Here is an 18,947-nt window from a genome sequence, read left to right as displayed (position 1 = left end):
TCATTGCAGTGTGATCATGCTGAGCTTTTTGTGGGTAGTCCCCATGTTGTTGTCTTTAGTTCCTCTTGGACCAATCAGATTTTCTAGCGGAGACTTCTCATTTAAGGCATGGAAGGTAAAGGCCTGTATGCCAGCACTCTCCAACCTGAGTAGGGGCAAGGCCTCAAGCATTCAGAAAGCATACATTCACTTGATCACCCTTGCTTTAAAGCAGTACCCTTACCTTCAGCCGTGCCTGGTGTCCTATAGCCCAGAGACTTTCTTTTACCTATTCCATAGAATAAAACTCTAGTTGTCTGTTGGGGTAACAAAAAATGTGGAACTGAAGAGAGTATCTAGGGATGCATTTGTTAAGCAGCTTTCATCTAATCCTCCTTATTTCAGCCATCACCTCTTCCCTACCCCATCACCATCTTTTCCAGAGGTACCTGGTGCTGTTAATTCCTAAGACTTTTGAAGATTCTGCTGAGTAAGTTCTATTGGTCCTTGGCTTTCCCTATTGCCAGCTTAAAGTTTGGCTTTCCCACATCCGTTAAGTCATTTACCACTTATGCATCTGCTTTACAGCTTCCAAAATTAATTTTGTTGCTGCTGACTCCTCTCTTGTTCTTTCTGTTCTTGTGTTTTGTGCTTTAAAAAATAACGCCTTTATTGTAGTTTTAGTGATGTTTCCAGAGTGAGTGAAAGAGAGGTGTGTTCAAGGCCCCCCGCCCCCTTTACCCAGATGACCTGACATTTTTTTTGCTACCAAGATTTTAATGAGTATTGGGGATAAAGAGTTGGAAGTTATACCTGGAATGTAATAAGCAGGTTTGCTAATTAAAGGCAAGTGCATCATCATCATCATCACTAACTTAATGTGTGTAACACATTCATTTTTTATTTCTCATAATCTTAGGAGAGGCACTATGATTATCTTCATTTTATAGGTGAGGGAAATTAAGGCTTAGAGGGTGTGAGAAACATACAACCTGTGTAGGCAGGATAACTGACTCCAAAGCCTAAGTGCTCTTCACCACTGGGCCTGGTCATCACTGCCTTTTTCATAATCAGCATCAGCTAAGTTGCAGTTAAGGCTGACATCTATATAAGAAAGTTTAGAAGCCTAACCAGGGCACATGGCTAAATAGGATGCCAGTCTGTGTTTACACTTTTTGTTCTAGGGAGTTTCTACCCACAAAGAAGCTGTAGGTCCCTTACATCTATTCCATGTCAGTTATAGCTTGAGAGTCAACTTAAGACATTGGGAGCAGGGGGCAGGGGTAGACGTTGCAGGAATGGCCACACCCTGCAGCCTTGATTGCAGCTCCGTGGGGTGATTCCCACCAGCCTGGCTGTATATATTTCCCCGTTTTAGAGATTCAGGCTGCAGTGATATGTCAGTGGACTGTTAGGTGCCCGTAGTCTGTTGTGGTGTCTGGCTTCGTAGGGAGCTGCTGATGACTTAGACCTGAGTGAATAAGATGTGACGAGTCACCCTTTTACTTTCTTCTTGGTGAAAGCTGAAGGAATTGAAGAATCTGCAGCAGCAATACTTACAGATTAACCAAGAAAACACTGAGTTACGTCCACTGAAGGCTCAACTTCAGGAGTATCAAGATAAGACAAAAACATTTCAGATTATGCAAGAAGAGCTCAGGCAGGAAAACCTCTCCTGGCAGCATGAGCTGCATCAGCTCAGGTATGATAATCCCTGCTTTTTGACCCTTTTCTTTTATTTTTTTCTTTTTAACTTTTTATTATGAAATAATTATAGATGTATAGGAAGATGCAAAAATACTACAGAGAGCTGTCATGTACCCTTTACCCGATTTCCTCCAGTGGTAACATCCTCCATAACTCAAATACCGAATCAAAACCAGGAAATTGACACTGGTATGATTCAAAGACCTTATTCAGATTTCACCAATTTTACATTCACTCGAGGATATGTGTGTGTACAGTTCTGTGCAATTTTATCGTATGTACAGATTCATGTAACTACCACCAGAACCCAGATGTACAACTGCTCCATCACCACAAGTATGTCCTTTGTGCCACTAGTTTATAGTCACACTCTTCCCCTCCCTCCCACCCCCTCATGCCTAACCTCTGGCAACCACTAATCTGTTCTCCATCTCTATAATTTTGTCGTCTGAGGATGTTTTATAAGTGGAATCATATGGTATGAAACCTTTTGAAATTAGCTTTTTTCACTCTTCATAATGCCCTTGAGATCCATCAACTTAGTTGCGTGTGTCAATAGTTTATTCTTTTTATGGACAAATAGTATTCCATGGTATGAATGTACTGTTTTTAACCATTCACCCATTGAAGGACATGCATGTTGTTTCTAATTCTTAGCTATTATAAACAAAGCTTCTATGAACATTTGTGTATAGGTTTTTATGTGGACAATAAGTTTTCATTGCTCTGACATAATTGCCCAGGAGTGCAAATGCTAGGTTGTATGGTAAGTGTAGTATTTAGTTTTTATAAAAACTGCAAAAGTATACTCAAGGATGACTGTACTATTTGATATTCCTACCAGCAATATATGAGTAATCCAGTTTCAATATCAAATGCTACATCCTCATCAGCTTTTGATATTGTAATTATATTTTAGTTGCTTTTAATAGGTATATAATGTGTTTTAAATTTGCATAATGGATTTAATAATGTTCAACATCTTTTTATGTGCTTATTTGACATCGATATGTCCTTTTTGATGAAATGTTTGTTCATGTGTTTTGTCCATTTTCTAATTGGGATGTTAATTTTTTTTTACTGTTAAGTTTTGAGAGTTCTTTATATATTCTACATATAAGTTCTTTGTCAGATATGTGGTTTGCAAATATTTTCCCTACTCTGCATCTTTCATCCTTTCCAACAAGGTCTTTTTAATTTTGATGAAATCCGATTTATTTATTATTTTTCTCTTTATTCAGATTCAGTAATTTCTGTTGTCCTTTCTTCAAGTTTACTGATTTCTTTCCTCCATCACCTCCATTCTGCTATTCAGCCCATTGAGTTAGCTTTTATTTTGGATATTGTAATTTTCAGTTTAAAATGTCCATTCAGCTCTTCTTTATATCTTTTATTTTTTTGCTGAGGCTTTCTCAATTTTCATCAGTTTCCATTGTGTTAGTAATTGCTTGTTGAAACATTTCTATGATGACTGCTTTAAAATTCTTGTCATATAATTCCCCCAACATTTGTGTCATCTCAGTGTTGTACTCTGTTGATTTATTTTCAATCAAGCTCTGATTTTCTTGGTTCTTAGAATGCGACGTCCTTAGTTTGTAGTATGATGAGTTCAATTGTATCCTGAACATTTTGGAAATTATGTTATAAAACTCTCAATCACTTTTATTTAAATCTTCTGCTTTAATGAACTTCCACTGACACCACATCAGCAGGGGAAGGGGAACCCTGCCATTTTACTGCCAATGGAGGGTGAAATCCAGTGGGCACCCTACTCAGCCTCCATTGCTACCCCTAGAGGGAAGGGGTGCCCTGATACTGCCAAGAACAGGTGGAAGTCCTGGATCCCCACATACTGCACTGACAGCACAGTTAGTGGGAATGGTTGCCTCTACTGTTAGATGAGGATAGAAGTCATGCTCTACACATGGCCTCCATTGATGCCACCGGGGGGTGTGGAGGGTGACCAGTGTACCACTGGGTAATGCCCGAAGTCCAGACTTCCCTCTGGGCCTCTTCTGGTACTGCCTCTGTAGGGACAGGGAGGAGCCTTCATTACCTTGTTCTCGGTGGAGGTGCGTGTCCAGGTCTCACTTGTTTTCTCCACTGACACCACGTTAGGGGTGGAGACAGTCAGAGAGAGGTCCCTCTTTACCACTGTGTGGTAGTGACAGTCCGAGGTACACAGTTGGCTTCTTCTGACACCACCCAGCAGGGAGGGTGAGGTGCACCTAGTTACCGTCGGGCAAGGATGTAGCTCTAGCCAGTCCACTAGGATTTTCTTAACGGGGTGGGGGAAGATACTGTGGTTTTTCCATGGTGTTCACCTGGTGTAGAGTGTTATTATCATTATTTCTGTCTCACTAGGCTGTTCCTTCCAGGTCCTTTGACAAGAGAGTAAACTTTTTTGACCCTCAGTGTTTCCAGGTTGGAGGATCCTTCAGCATCCAGTTTGGGTTATATGGAATTAAAAAAGAAAAATCAGCAAATCTATCTCTATGTCATTCTTCAAGTACTAGGGTCCCTATCTAGTCCATCTTCTTCTCTCCATCTTTACAAATATCCTTATGTTTGTTTTTCTGTATAATTCCCAGGGTTTTAAATCTATACTTAGTGGGAGGAATAGGAAAAACGCATCTAGTCTGTCTCATCTGTATCAAGAAATCCAAGCCCTATTCTTTTGAAAAAATAGGTACTTTTTTTTTTTTTTTAAAGGAGGGCACAGCTCACAGTGGCCCATGCAGGGATCGAACCAGCAACCTTGGTGTTATCAGCAGCACACTCTAACCAACTGAGCTAACCGGCCACCCCTTGAAGAAATAGGTGAATAACGAGATTGTATGGAACTATCAGGGCAGGAAAAGTTAAGATATGAGTAGGAACTGTAATCTGGTTGGTTTTTTAATTCAGTGTTTCTAACAAATTCGACCCAAATAGAAAAGGTAAAGAATAAACACTTACCGGTATATAAAAACGGGGCCTGTTGTCGCAATCTCATTGTTGGGACTTTATTACTGTTTATCTTAAGACGGCGCTGCCACCTTATTAAAATCAACCCAGAGCTTTCAAGATTTACTAGTGAAAGGAGAATCTCCAATTTCGAAAGTGCTGCTGATCAAGCAGCATCTGCTTTGGCTCACCAGCTACTACAGGAAAACCACAAGCAAGTGAATGTAGAGAATACTGAGGTGGAATACTGGATAGGTTCCTCTCCAGCTTTCAAAGGACGACCAGGGCAATAGATGTCAACACAGTAAAATGACTGTAACAACCCTAAGGGAGCTCTTAATGCACACAAGAGATTTGTTCCTTCACGGATCCTATGTGCATACGCACTCTACTAATGTGATATTTCAAAACAAACCTTAAGCAAAGTTTATAGAGCAAATACTTTTTAGAATTTGGTGATTTAAATTGTATGGCGTGAAGTTACCTCCAAAAGATTTTCATGCTTAACATAACATCATTATGGACTTTCTTATATGTGGACATACATCAGACTCATTCCATGAATTTGGCAACTTCCCAGATAATACAAGAACATATTATTTCTTTACCAAATGATGGTGACTGCAGAGAAGGTAATATCTATGAATTTCTGCTCTCTGGGAATACAAATTTCTTTCTGAAATTGAACCTCGAGAAAAAAGATAAGTTGCTCCATTTCAACCACAGCTGTACCCCCACCCCCAGGGAATAGCTGCCTCAGCTTTATTCTGTTAGAATCTCAGTTTATCATAAAGAGATCAGGCTCTCAGTGTGTGTCTTCCTTCAGATGCACATTAATGCTGACCATCGAATTTAGGTCCCTTCAAAGGTGGTTGGTATCACATTGATGTCTCCCATATCCTATCCAGATCACCTGGAAGTACAAAAAAATAAGTGTCCAGTTACACTGTAAACCTAAGAAGAGCTTCAAACCTTTAAACACTGATTTCTGCAGCCACCTGTTCCTCTTTAAATTTCTTCAAAGGGCATTCCTAAAGAATGATTTCCTTATAAAATTAATCCTTAGGAAAGAGAAAAAGAGGGAGAAAAAAATGATTTCTGGTCTTTTGATTCTTTTTGCCCCTCATTTACTCCCTTTCCATCTTTGTCTTAGCCTTTCTCTCTTTACCTTCCATCTTTGAGCAACTTTGAAGAAAAGTAAAATTATATATCAAGTGAATGTGAGTAAAATTGAAGAAGGAAAGGAAGACATTTTACTTCACTGTTAGACGGAAGAAGAAAATGAGAACACAGAGTTGATTGACTGACTTTAGGACCAGCTTCTTTAGCTGAATATGTTCAAGACTCCCTGTCTTGTTTTTTGAAATACATGGGAGAAATGAGCTTTTCAACCATGAGAAAGCTGGAATATCTTGTTCAAGATTCTGTTGGCCTTAGGGTTGGCTTATCAGGAGAGCCTAGATTTATACCATAACCTTTCTCTTCCACGTGTGGCTACTGGTTTGCTTATTCTACTCTGGTTCCTGTGCTCTCTTTAGAGGTAAGTGAGGTTTAGCCCTTTTTTATGGCTGGGTTCTATCAGGTAATCAGGGTTGTTACTTAGTCCTCATTCTCTGTTGAGGATCTCTTTTCACACCATAACCACTTGTCCATATTCTAAAATAACAGCAACTTGAAGCATTTTAATGGAAGACTTTGATCTTTCTCATGCATTCTCACTCTTACATTCCTTTCTTGTTTTTTCTCTTTCCACAGGAAAACATTACAGAAAGTATTTTAGAAATTTTTTTTGCATGTTTGTATTCCCAGAGAACAAAAATTTGTATTCGCAGAAGACAAAAATATCTTTTGCATATAGTATCCTTATAATAAACATGTATTTTAGTTTGTAAATTTTAGTTCTGCCTCTTTGAAAAAATTTTAACTGTAATCCAAGTTACCTCTTACCCAAACAGGATTACTTCATAACAGGCATATATCAATTAAAAACTTACCTTATTTCTGGAGAAAAAGAAAAAAGGCAGGTGCAGTTCAAACAAAACTTTCTATTATTGAAAAAAATAGAGACATTGGTGCTACAGAAGGTGAAGAGACATTGCAGAAAGTTGTTTTCAATCCTAACGGGTTTTTTACAGGCATAGTATGGGGAGAAGTAGAGCTAAAGAATGTGGCAGAGCAACAGTTTTTGTTATTACTAAAAAAAATTAGCTGGGGTCAGGCATACAAAAGCCTGCCTTTTGGTCAAATTCAGGGAATAAATAAATACGTAGGAATATCAGCAACTAATATTTATTGAGTGGTTACAATTTGCCAGGCTCTGTGTTGGTTCATGACATACAGTATCTCATTTAATCCCCATCAGACTCCTAAGGAGTAGAGCGTTTTTCCCTATTTTACCAATACAGCTCAGGGAGATTAAATAACTTTTACTCAGAGTGTATGACAGAGGCAGTGTTTGAACCCAGGTCCTTCAGACACTACAGCTACTTTCTCATAGCCCTGCTGTTACATTGCATCATGGATGGAACTGCCTTTCTGAAGAAATTCAGTGGTTTCCCTTTGCTTACACAGTAAGCTTTATTTAGTGTGCTATTCAGTACCCTACATGATCTGACCTCCTTCCTCTCCATCCTCATTTCCTACCCTGTTCACTCTACACACCACCTACTATAGCAGTTCCAAAATTCACTGTATTTATTCATTCTTGTGCCTTTTACTCAGTTTGTTCCCTGAATCTGGAATGCTTTTCCCATTGTGGAAATCTGATTCATTGTTCAGGATTCAGACCACATGCTTACTTTTCTGTGAAGTCTCCCCCTGTCCTTCCAGTTGATATTTTTTTGCACTTTTAAAGCAAACTTTCTATTGAAGTATAACATACATATAAAACATTGTACAAATCTTAACTGTACAGCTTGATAAACTTTCATAAATTGAACACCCTATATATATAATGAGCCTACATCAGGAACTTTATTAACATTGTTTGTCAATTATGCTTCAGTAAAACAGAAAAAATATAAACTTAAAATTCAAAAGAAACATTATTAACACTTCAGAAATAACCCTTCATGTCCCCTTGCAGTCACCATTTACCCAATAACCACTATCCTGATTTCTAACACCAAATACTTGTTCTGTTTTAAATATCATTGGTATACAGTATTGTCCTATTTTCAGGTGTACAGTAGAGTGATTTGACATTTATATACCTTACAGTGTAATCACCACACTGGGTCTAGTAATCATCTGTCACCATGCAAACTTATCACAATATTATTAACTATATTCCCCCTTCACCTTTCTCACCCATCCCTCCACTCTTTTCCCCTCTGGCAACAGTCAGTTTGATCTCTGTTTCTGTGAGTCTGTTTTGCTGTGTTTTGTTCATTTGTTTCTTTGTTTTGTTTTGTTTTGTTTTTAGATTCCACCTATAAGTGAAACCATACAGTATTTGTCTTTTTCTTTCTGACTTATTTTGTATAGCATAATATCCTCTAGGTCCATCCATGTTACAAATGGCAATATTTCTTTTTTTAAGCTGAATAATATTCCATTGTATATATGTACCACATCTTATTTATCCATTCATCTTTTGTTGGACACTTGGCTTGCTTCCATATCTTGGCTATTATAAATAATGCTGCAATGAAAATGGTTCATATATATTTTCAAATTAGTGTTTTTGTTTTCTTTGGGTAAATACCCAGAAGTGAAATTGCTGGGTCATATGGTAGATCTGTTTTTAGTTTTTTGAGAAATCTCCATACTGTTTTCAATAGTGGCTGCACCAATTTACAGTTCCACCAACAGTGCACAAGGATGATCTTTTCGCCACATCTTTGGCAACACACGTTAATTGTTGACATTTTGATAAAAGCCACTCGGACTGGTGTGAGGTGGTATTTCATTGTGGTTTTGATTTGCATTTCTCTGACAATTAGTGATGTTGAAATTCTTTTTTTAGTGCCACTTCATCATCAGGCTACACAATTCTGTTTGTAATACAAATTTCACTCTGTTTATGGATTGTCTTTACTACATCTGTACAGCCCATGATGCTGTTTTGAATATGGAATTAATTCATCTTTGTCTCACAAGTATACTTTTGCTTGTGATTATTTCATGTTTTTTCTAGGATGGAGAAGAGTTCCTGGGAAATTCATGAGAGGAGAATGAAGGAGCAGTACCTTGTGGCTCTCTCAGATAAAGAACAGCAGATCAGTCATCTGCAGAATCTTATGAGGGAATTGAGATCTTCTTCCTCCCAGACTGAGACCCTCAAAGGACACTACCAAAGACAGGTGAGTCATTTCAATGCCAATTGCTACTCAGAGGTAATCACTACTTCTATAAGCTGAGCACCCATCAGTTGTTATTAGGCATGCCATCTTATGACTTCTTATGAGGTGGACAGGAATTAAGTATGAACAATCCTAGTAGAGAATTTCATCAGTGTTTGTATCCTGGCAGGCATCCCCAGAGACTTCAGCTTCCCTAGATGGGTCACAAAACCTGTCTTATGAAACAGAACTTCTTAGGACTCAGCTCAATGACAGCTTAAAGGAAATTCACCAAAAGGAATTAAGAATTCAGCAACTAAACAGCAAGGTAAGTGTTTTCCTGCTAGACTGGTATTCAATTCTTGTTTCCACCACTGGAAGCAACAAGTAGAAGCTGACTAAGCTTAGGTGCCAGCTGTAGCATATCCTAGAGTGCAGACGTGTCACCTTTCTCAGAGCCTGGGATTGCTGACCCCAAACACCGAACACAGAGACATTTCTTTTTTCTCACCCTTGGAGAGTCCTTGGAAATGATTTGGAGAAATCCATTCAGTAAGAGATCAAAAGCCAACTACTTTAGGAAACCTTCCTCCCTATCTGTTTCACTGAGGTCACTCCCCACACATACTTCAACAAGTTCCTCTATGTTACCCTCTAGTGCACAACTGGGAAGAGTCGGGAAAGAGGAGGGAGGCTTTTCAGATGTGATTGTAGCAGATGGGCTGTCAGCACAAACTGGCTCTACTCCCAGCCACTGCCCTGATTCTTTCCATGGAAGCTCAGACGATATGTATTTATACTAGCACGGTTGGATGTTTGTATGCAATGCAAACTTGAAAACATGAGAGGAATGATTATTGGTATAATGTAGTCTGGATTGTTCCTTCCTATTCCCTTCTCACAGTGTAAATATGAAGAAATACATTCGCTTCTGAGCTAGAGCAGAGGTAGCACAAAAGCAGCCATAGATAATACATAAACAAATAGGGTGGTTATATCCTAATAAAACCTCTAATTTACAAAAGGCAATAGGCCCTGGGTCATAGTTTGCCACCCCTTACCCCCTCCAAATTACACAGGAATCTACGTCTATCCTAGGGGACAGAAATCCTTCCTCTGTCTCTCTCAAATAAAGTAATACTTTTGAATGTGCTTTGTAAACTGAAAATTGCTCTTCAGAAGTAAGATTGTATTTTTCATTCTGGCTATGCAGTTATTTTTGTTATACCATATGGATTTCCTGTTCTAATTTTCCATATGCATGAAATATCCTTCCCATGCAGTCAGAGTAGCTCTAGAAAAGTGTTCTCTTCTCTTCTCTGAAAATTGATTCAACTTTTTTACACAAGCATTAACCCAGAGTACTTACAGAAAAGAATGCTCAGGAAAAGATTGAACCTACAGCCGGGTACACCAGTTTCCTTTCCTATCATGTCATAGTCCTCCAGTGGGTACTTAGTAGAGCCGTCTCTGTGGTGTATCTGGATGTTCATCATAACTAAACTTAAAACTTGACAACCTGCAAGTGAATTGAAGAATTAGAATGATATTCCTGGGGCACTGAATTCAAATCAGTGGGTAAAAGCTAAAGGATAAATTTTTCATTCAATATAAAAAAATGAATTTTCTGTTTCTGACATGAGAAGTGGCTTGGGCTGCTTTGTCAGGTAGTGAGCACCTCCAACACTGGCCTTGTTCGAGGAAAGACCTGTTACTCATACAGCAGGGGAGAGTCCTGCTTTGAGCAACTGAAATGTTTCCACCTGTGAGAGTCCTATTCCCAATATAGTTTCTTACAGGTACATAAGCATATTAGGATTTATTGTTTCCCCCTCCTATCACATACTATCATTTCTTTCTACTTTTTTGATGACTTGTAACTCTCTACAGCATTGAAGAATCTGCCCAGTGATGTTATCTGACTTTTTAGGTGACAGCTCTATCTCCAGCCATCTAGAGCTCTGGGGATTGTAGTCATTTGTCAGTAACTTCAACTTGGACGCAAGCTACTGTCCTTCTCTCACATACCTGGGATAGCCTACCCTATTAGGTCGCTTGTGGGCTACTGCTTCCTGGTACTAGGGCACCGTAAATAAAGTTTCCTGCTACTTCCCCCAAATTATTTTCCTTTCTTGGTCAAAAAATTCTGAGTTTTCTCACTTTGAAGGAATACACAATGCTGCTATTGAAATAAAGGCTTGGCATAAAAAAATTAGATCCTTCAAACTCCGGACAGTTAGCCTAAGCGCACTACTCAGAGTGAAACAGTCCTATGGGATGGTGCTTATCCTGTCCTCTATTTCAGTTTTCTCAACTGCTTGAAGAGAAAAATACCCTTTCAGTTCAGCTCTGCGATACCAGTCAGAGCCTTCGTGAGAACCAGCAGCACTACAGTGAACTTTTTAATCACTGTGCAGTCTTGGAGAAGCAGGTTCAAGAGCTGCAAGTGGTGAGTAAAAGGAAACTGAGAGGCCGGGAAAAGTGTTACGTGCAACTGAGTAGAAATGAGAAAGCATAAAGAGCAGCACTGAAGGGGCTGATATGTTCAGGCTGAAGATTAATTAGGTGTGACGGGAGAAAGTGAGCGGAGGGTTAATTAACATGGGAATGAGGTCTGGGAAAAATTACAGAGGGAATTAGAAGAAAAAAGATGGGTGAGACGGTGGGAGAGAAATCAAACAGTGAGTGGGAAACAGTGATGCTTGAGGCCTTCAGAATTCTTAAACTAGGAAAGTTTTGACGATTGCTTTCACAAAGGAAAGCTGTGGGGAGATTTGGACCCGAGAAACAAAACAGGCAGAGCTGTCGATGGCAGTGGAGAGGAGTGCATTGTTGAAGTTGGAGGAAACTGGAAATTAATATGGAGATAAATAGGACATGGAAGGAAGAGTACGGGTTTGGGGGTGGGGGGTTAAGCAAGGGAAGGATCAGAGTTGCTTTTGGAAAATCCATGAGCCTACACTAGAAGACAGCAGGTTTCAATGGTAAGCCTTTAAACTTTGCAGAGGAGAGTCAAGAATGAGAATCTGGAATAAAATGTAATCAAGAGTTTTATGTAGGAGATTATTAGAGCAGAAGATCCTCACTTCTAAATCTGTACTTGAAGAGAATTATAACTGGAGGCGTTCCTCTCCAAGAGTTCTCATTCTCTTTGATGTTAAGCGAGTTCGCCTTTTGCCCAAATGCAGTTTCTTAAGCACTTTCATCACTGAATTGCTAAGCTTATTCTTATTCTAGGGGCCACTGAATATAGATGTTGCTCCAGGAGCTCCCCAGGAAAAGAATGGAGCTCACAGGAAGTCTGACCCTGAAGAACTCAGGCAGCCACAGCGAAGGTAGGGGAGCAGCCCTCCACCCTGGAGCATGCATCATATACAGAAATTGGACGGTCACCTAGATTTCAGCTGGAGTCCATTGTGTGGATCTAATATGTCTTATTATCTTATTAGCCTCACAGAACTGATGAGAGGATTAAATGGTAACAATTATAACTCACAAATTGAGTGTGAAAAGTGTGCAAAGCAAAAACAGCAGCACCATCGTACACACACAAACCCATAGCCCTAATCCAGTGAACAATATTCACTTGAACGGTCTTCAAGTGAATGACATTCAGTCAGTCCCTAAGATCTTTTAAGGCATTTTCTACAGCTTTATTTCATCGCTGTACAGCTTAGCTTTTAAAATATTCTTTGTGTTTGTACAAGCTTCCATACATTTTCCTGCTGTATAACCTCATGAATCTGGGTGGGGGGGACTTGTAACAGAGGCTGTGTTCTGCATCTCGTAACGCTGTTTGTTTTCCTTTTGTCCTGAAGCTTTTCTCAAGCCCAGCAGCAGCTGTGCAACACTAAACAGGAGGTGAACGAGTTGAGGAAGCTGCTGGAAGAAGAACGAGACCAAAGAGTGGCTGCTGAGACTGCGCTCTCCGTAGCTGAGGAACAGATCCGGCGGTAAGGGCTGAGGGAGGCAGCCTGTGTTCACCTCGGGTTCTTTCTGATCACACTTGTGTGCATTTCAGTGGCCAGACGTGGGAATAATTAGGCTCTAATTCTCATCTTGAGACGGGTGAGTTTAGGATCATTTATAGTCACTCAAGAGAACACTGTGCTTTTGGAGTCTGGGAGAATCACAAAGCAGTTGTCCTGAGAGAATAATAACAATTCCTACCATGTATTGATAGCTTATTTCATGTGGGATGAGATAAGCTATGTTTCATATCCCAACAATAACTATATGAGGTAGGTGTAGGGTTCTTTAGAGGGCCAAATAAACGTCAACCTCATTCCCTATATGAGATCTGAACCAACGGAAATTTCTGTAAAAGATTAAAACATGGGAGATTAAAGGACCACTTTATAAAGCTGATATAAAAGAATCTAGCTTTTGATTTGTTAGCAAATGCACCTCCTAATCCTGAACTTCCCTTCTCAGTCATAGGCAATGCTGGACCAGGGTAGGCTTTCCTTGGAGAAGAACCCGCTCTTGTAAAATTACAGCATTACAGCAAATTGTGCTTCTTATGGGAAGTTTGCTCAAAGTGTGATTTGGAAGCACAGAGCTATAGAGCCCCAGTTCCTTATTCCCAACTCAAGCATAGTGAGTCAAGAGAATCACTATGCTTGAGAGAGGAGAGAATGGCTACATGTGTTTTGCTGCTGGATGTCCTTTTCCATGGACAGAAACATCAAAAGCAGGCACCTTTATTAGATCTGGGTGGGGGGAACCGCCTACATACATTGCCTGTTCTCTCAGAGAATGGCATGTGTGATATTAATGCTTTCTTGTAAAATTTAGGTGGCAGAGATGGCAGCCCTGCTGAGCAGATCTTATTTGAGATACCTTTTTTTCCCGTCCAGTATATTCACGACTTTTTAATTTTCCTCACCCACTGGGGCCTTGGTTTTCAGCTTTGAGCATGGGCTTTGTAGGGGCATCACACTGCCTTATGTCTGTTGAGCGTTCTGTGGCTTGTGTGCCCGTGGCTGTTCCCCTGCCACTTGCTGTGGACTTGCTTAGACCTATGAAAGCCCGCCCTTTGGGGCAGATATCACCCTCACGTGTAATTAGCCTGCCCCGAGCCAACTTGAGACAATGTGGGTTGACTCTCGAGTGTGTGGACAAGCCACACTAATCCGAGCTTAGCCTCTCCACAGTTCCCTCTTTGACCCGGATGTGGAATGCCCATTGAGGTAGCTAAGCCAGTGCTGCCCACTCAGGCCTGGCAGTGCCATTCTAGTGTTAGAACTTCACCTGCATTCATTCTGTGGTGCGTGCAGAACTCCATGGACTGGGAGTACCTACAGACAATCTCACCCTTTCTCAGCTTAGCCTACAGAAGTGGACAGACCGACCTACACAGGGCCAGACCATGCTGTTCCAGATCGAGCCTGCCCCCAAAACACTTACCACATGGAGGAACAGGCACAGAAAGCGGACTCTACAGTCAGCATGGCTCTCAAGAGGAAAACAGGATGGACCCAGGCTGTGCTTTCCAGTTTCTCTTTCTAGACTCGAATCAGATTAAAGTGTTCCTTTTCTCTCGCAGAGAGAAAGGTGTGTGACCTGCAAAGAGAGGCTGGGAGTATTATGCTAATGGATATCCGTTCATATGGAGGAAACATCCAGAGTAAAGAGTTCCATTCTCCCCACCACAATTGAAAAGTGTATCCCTATAGGCAAATGCTGGATCAGATGTGTTGTGTTACCTGCAGTCCCTTTCATCCAGTTCTTGGGTTTGTGAGAAACCATTGAGTGGATAAAGTCAACTTCTTTGTTAAATAGAGAATTTCCATAATTAAATAAATAAGCAAATCAGCAAAAAACAAACAAACAAAAAAACAGAAAGCAGTAGAGGCTGCCTGTTCAGTTCAATGCTTGGATGCTTTTGCCAATTAGCCTTTAATAAATGAAAAAAGAAAATAATCGAGTTTCTCTGAGTCAGGTATCGGGTAATGGAAAAATAAGAACATGATATATAGAGACAGCATGGCTTTTTAATTCTGGCCCTACCTCTTACTGGCTGTGCCACCATGGTCAAGTAATTTTACCTCTTCAAGCCTTACTTTGAAGATAACAACAACTTCAAATCTAAAGATTAGATGCATGTGAAGCACGCAGTCCCACATCTGATAGATAGTAGGCAGTCGGTCAATCCCTGGTAGTTTTTATCGCCTATTATTGCTCCTGAAAGAAAGCTGTCTGTACCCTCCTTACATGGGGACGGATGGATGTGAGAGCAGCCTTTGCCGCAAGGCCCTGTGCTGTGTCCTATAGCAAGATGCCTGGGAAGACTTTACCTGACCCATGTCTCGTGCTCTGACCACTGTCCTGCCTCTTTTTTTCGCACCCAGGTTGGAGCACAGTGATTGGGACTCTGCCCGGACTCCTATCATTGGCTCCTGTGGCGCTCAGGAGCAGGCACTGCTCATAGACCTTCCAGGCAGCAGTTGTCGACGGGTAAGAAGGGAAGGAAGATAGAGAGAGGGAACTGTATTATACATCCAGCAGGGCCGGCTGTGTTGAAGCAAGGGGTCGAGGAGAAGGAAAGTGGAAGTCCAGGCTCTGAGCAGCTGGTGGGGCTAAGACTGGAAGGATTTGGAAGGCTGGAGGGAACTGGTGGAATTTGCCAAGTTGTTGACCCTCAGGGGACTTTCGGGATACCTCTTTTCTGCAGTGATGGGGAAGGAAAAGGGACATATCCCCACAGCATAAACCCTCTGACTTGCACATTTTTCTTTCAGTCACGGAGTGGTGCTGGATGGAAGCGGGTGCTGCGTTCGCTCTGTCATTCCCGGACCCGAGTGCCACTGCTAGCAGCCATCTACTTTCTGATGGTTCATGTCCTACTCATTCTCTGTTTCACGGGCCATCTATAAACTCAGTGCTTACCTTTTGGACCACTTCTCTCGGAACTTGGAATTCTCTCACCTCTAAAAGCAAAACCATCCAGTCCAACACAACAGTCTTCCCACTTACAGGTCCTCTCTCCAACTCTACACGGAAAGTGCCTGCAAAACAGAGTGGATGTGAGCACAGGTTCGAGCTGCAAGGACCAGCAAGTCCGCTTTCTTCTACTACTGCCCAGCCCTGAACACTTTTGCATAACCTGAGGAGGCCCCACAGTTGGTTGTGGAGCTCAAGATTTGTTCAGATTTTGTAGGGCGCTGATCTCTTGTGGTCCTCTGAAAGATGCTGAGAAATGTTTTTCAGCCTGGACGGCGATTCCAATAAACCTAATAATCCGAAGTCCAGTATCATTTTGATTGATACTTTGCTTCATTTACGTTATATTTTCTCCTGCTTCAGGGGAAGGTGGACCCGCCATAAAGAGAGTTCTGGGGAACATTATCTCTTAAGATATCTGATTAGCTGTTCTGCAAAAGAGGGTAGGAGCTGAAGAACTCCCCGGGGGTTTTTAGCTGCCAGATCATAGGGGAGGACAGCATCCCTGGCTGTTCAGATCTCATTAGAGTGAGATTTGTGGTCCTGGACTGTAAGGCTAGGATGCCATTGCTTATGCCCTTGATCACATGTATGCTAAGGGCCTGAGTGGCCGTGCCTTTTTTTCCACTGAAAGGCAGGAAGATCTGGCTAGACAGTGGGATTCGGATTCTTCTCATTGTGTGTTCCCTGAATGTGCTGGGAATGGGGGCCCGAAGGCAGCACACTGGGAGCCAGTCCTGGGGGAGCGTTGACTCCCTGACAGGGAGGGCTGACTGGTCTGAGGCCCACTCCTAGCCTCTTGAAGTACTGAGCGACTTCGCTGTTGGTGACAGTTATTCCGCTTTCTCAGCCCCATACTCATCTGCCCACTGTGGTAACAGAGCTGAGAAAAATGGAGGGAGAACACAGAAAAGACACAGTGTTTAAATCTCGGCCTGAGAATGCTAGCAGGATGGAATTCCATGTGTGCCTCGTCCCTGCCTCCCCTCCCCCTCAGTCCGTACCCGGTGGTAGTTTTCTCATTATGCACATGATGTCTTCACAGCCTGTTCTCACCACCCAAAGAAGAGAGAAAACTGGTGCACTGACTGATCTGCTCTAATCCTTTGTTCTGTGGTGACCAAATCTTGGTCACAGCAACCCAGGAACTTTCCTGAATAACTGTAAAATAATAAAATTATTTTCAGAATGAAAAATTGTGGTGTGTGCGTGTGTGTGTGTATACACAGGTGCTTACTTACATGTAAGCATGTTTTCATGCTGAGGGAAAGAAGGTAGATAGGGGATGTAGGGATAAGATAGCCAGGAATAGATACAGGGGTAGAAAACTACATATTCGGGCTTCCGTCCCACTGGCCAACACCAGTAATGGCTACATTCATCCTAGCTTAGCTGCTAGACCCAGGGTGATGAAGTGGAGTGAGGAAGTTTCATCCGAATGCCGAACCAAACAAGCAGGAGTGTAGGGCATGAGATTCACGCAAGTTTATTCCTGGGCCTGGGAGAACTCATCTGGTGCATCCTGAAAACATTAGGCCCCTAAGGATCCCCTCTGGGTGGGAGGGAAAGTAAGGTTTAAGGTATAGCAGGATAGGTAGGCATTATGTTTTTATATTAAGTCACTGAGAAAAACTAACTCACTTGCTCAAGGTACAATAAGTGACTTGAACCACGTGTATCTGGCTTCAAAGTCCACGCTATTTCTATGTGTTATAGCTCACTGCCTCTCATCAGGAATGAACTTGGGACATTTGCTAAGGAGAGATGAGGTTTCTTGGTGTCATCTAAATTCTAAGGTTTCCCTAAAGGATTGTACCTGGATGGTGTGTCATAACATCTGCTCTGATCACTCCTATTTTCATCACTGAATTAGGATTTGAAATGATCTAAAAGCTTTTTTTCCCCTTAGACAAATTTACTTTTCCATAAAATAATTTCGGTAACTGCCACAATAAATAGGTCATGACGTGGGAGAGATCAGTAAATAAAACTCCCTCCCTCCAGGCATAGACTCCTTAGATTTGGAAGTGACCAAAGTCACTTAAAGTTCACTTATTCCTAATGCAGAAACCCCCTCCTCTGTATCTTGGACCAATCTCATCCAGTCTCTGCTTGAATCCACTGGGGAACTCACGGCTGAGCAAATCAGGTCAAAATTCCATGTCAATCAACTTTAGGAGAGCTAGGTCAGATACAGTGACAAACACTCCCAAGTTCTCCATAGCTAAACAACAAAGGATGATTTTCCTAGTCAAAGACTCCAAGTCCCTCACACAATAGATTACATGTCATTCTCAGTTGGGGACTCTCGTTCCCTAGCTGAAAATGGGCCTACTTTGGAGAATTGCAGATGGCACTGGGCTAACGGATGGCACAGCTTGTTCTGGTCATCAAGTCTCCACCAGAAAGTGATGTATTTCAGTTCTCATATTTCATTGGCCAAAACAAATCACCTGGGCAAGTCTGACTTTAAGAAGGAAGGGAAGGGCAGCAAATCTTGATGAACAGTAATACAGAATACCACAGAGACCTTCCATCATCTGGTACCGCCTAGTTCTCTTAGACTTCCTGTTATCAGGACCCAAATCTTCCAGTTAGCTCACACTGTTCTCTGCACTATCTGAAACTTTTTCCCTCCGTGTCTTGCCTTTCCCCTGTGATTTGTAAATGTTTATTTGTACACTGCTATATGCAAACCCCAGTTTTAAGTGCTGTGGATAATGTAAATGTGATTTTAAATCTTAACTTGCAAGATCCACATAGAAATCATTTTCCCCATTAACCCTTTTTAGCTTATTCAACCCATACCAAACTGTCTACATTCCTTTGTTATAACAGATGCAGTTGCCTACCTATTTAGGAAACAAATGCTGTTCCTACAGAATTGTTAACGTGTTTTCTTGTTGAATGTTTTGCTTTCCTGACCAGACTATAAACTCAGAGTAAAAGTAGCATTTTGTTTTTACTTCTCCATGTCCCTCAGGGCTTTGCAAAAGACTAGGCATAGAAGCATTTAATCCTTTTTTATTTACGTGCCTAAGCAGAAGGAACTGACTCAAACTCCAGGAAGTAACTGTGAGGACACTG

The 18,947-nt window shown here is 41.3% G+C and overlaps 1 protein-coding gene and 1 non-coding gene across 6 annotated transcripts in view; one reads left to right on the top strand and one right to left on the bottom strand.

Moving 5' to 3' along the window:
- GOLGB1 (golgin B1) overlaps window positions 1-17,047 on the top strand; it is a 77,222-nt gene extending 60,175 nt beyond the window's left edge. For all 5 annotated transcript variants that reach the window (XM_033088855.1, XM_033088846.1, XM_033088828.1 and 2 more), the window contains 8 exons: window positions 1,503-1,681; window positions 8,771-8,936; window positions 9,106-9,243; window positions 11,221-11,364; window positions 12,153-12,250; window positions 12,734-12,868; window positions 15,269-15,374; window positions 15,659-17,047. In XM_033088855.1, the coding sequence (XP_032944746.1) occupies window positions 1,503-1,681; window positions 8,771-8,936; window positions 9,106-9,243; window positions 11,221-11,364; window positions 12,153-12,250; window positions 12,734-12,868; window positions 15,269-15,374; window positions 15,659-15,793 (1,101 nt within the window). In that variant the 3' untranslated portion in view covers window positions 15,794-17,047. The remainder of the gene's footprint in view (window positions 1-1,502; window positions 1,682-8,770; window positions 8,937-9,105; window positions 9,244-11,220; window positions 11,365-12,152; window positions 12,251-12,733; window positions 12,869-15,268; window positions 15,375-15,658) is intronic.
- TRNAI-GAU (transfer RNA isoleucine (anticodon GAU)) lies at window positions 4,416-4,489 on the bottom strand. Its single transcript has one exon. It is a non-coding gene; the product is annotated as a tRNA-Ile (tRNA).
- Window positions 17,048-18,947: the final 1,900 nt, after the last annotated feature.

Source organism: Rhinolophus ferrumequinum, chromosome 2 (assembly GCF_004115265.2).
Source record: "Rhinolophus ferrumequinum isolate MPI-CBG mRhiFer1 chromosome 2, mRhiFer1_v1.p, whole genome shotgun sequence".
Lineage (NCBI taxonomy): Eukaryota > Metazoa > Chordata > Mammalia > Chiroptera > Rhinolophidae > Rhinolophus > Rhinolophus ferrumequinum.
The sequence above is the reverse complement of the archived record's forward strand: the minus strand, read 5'-3'. Positions and strand labels throughout refer to the sequence as shown.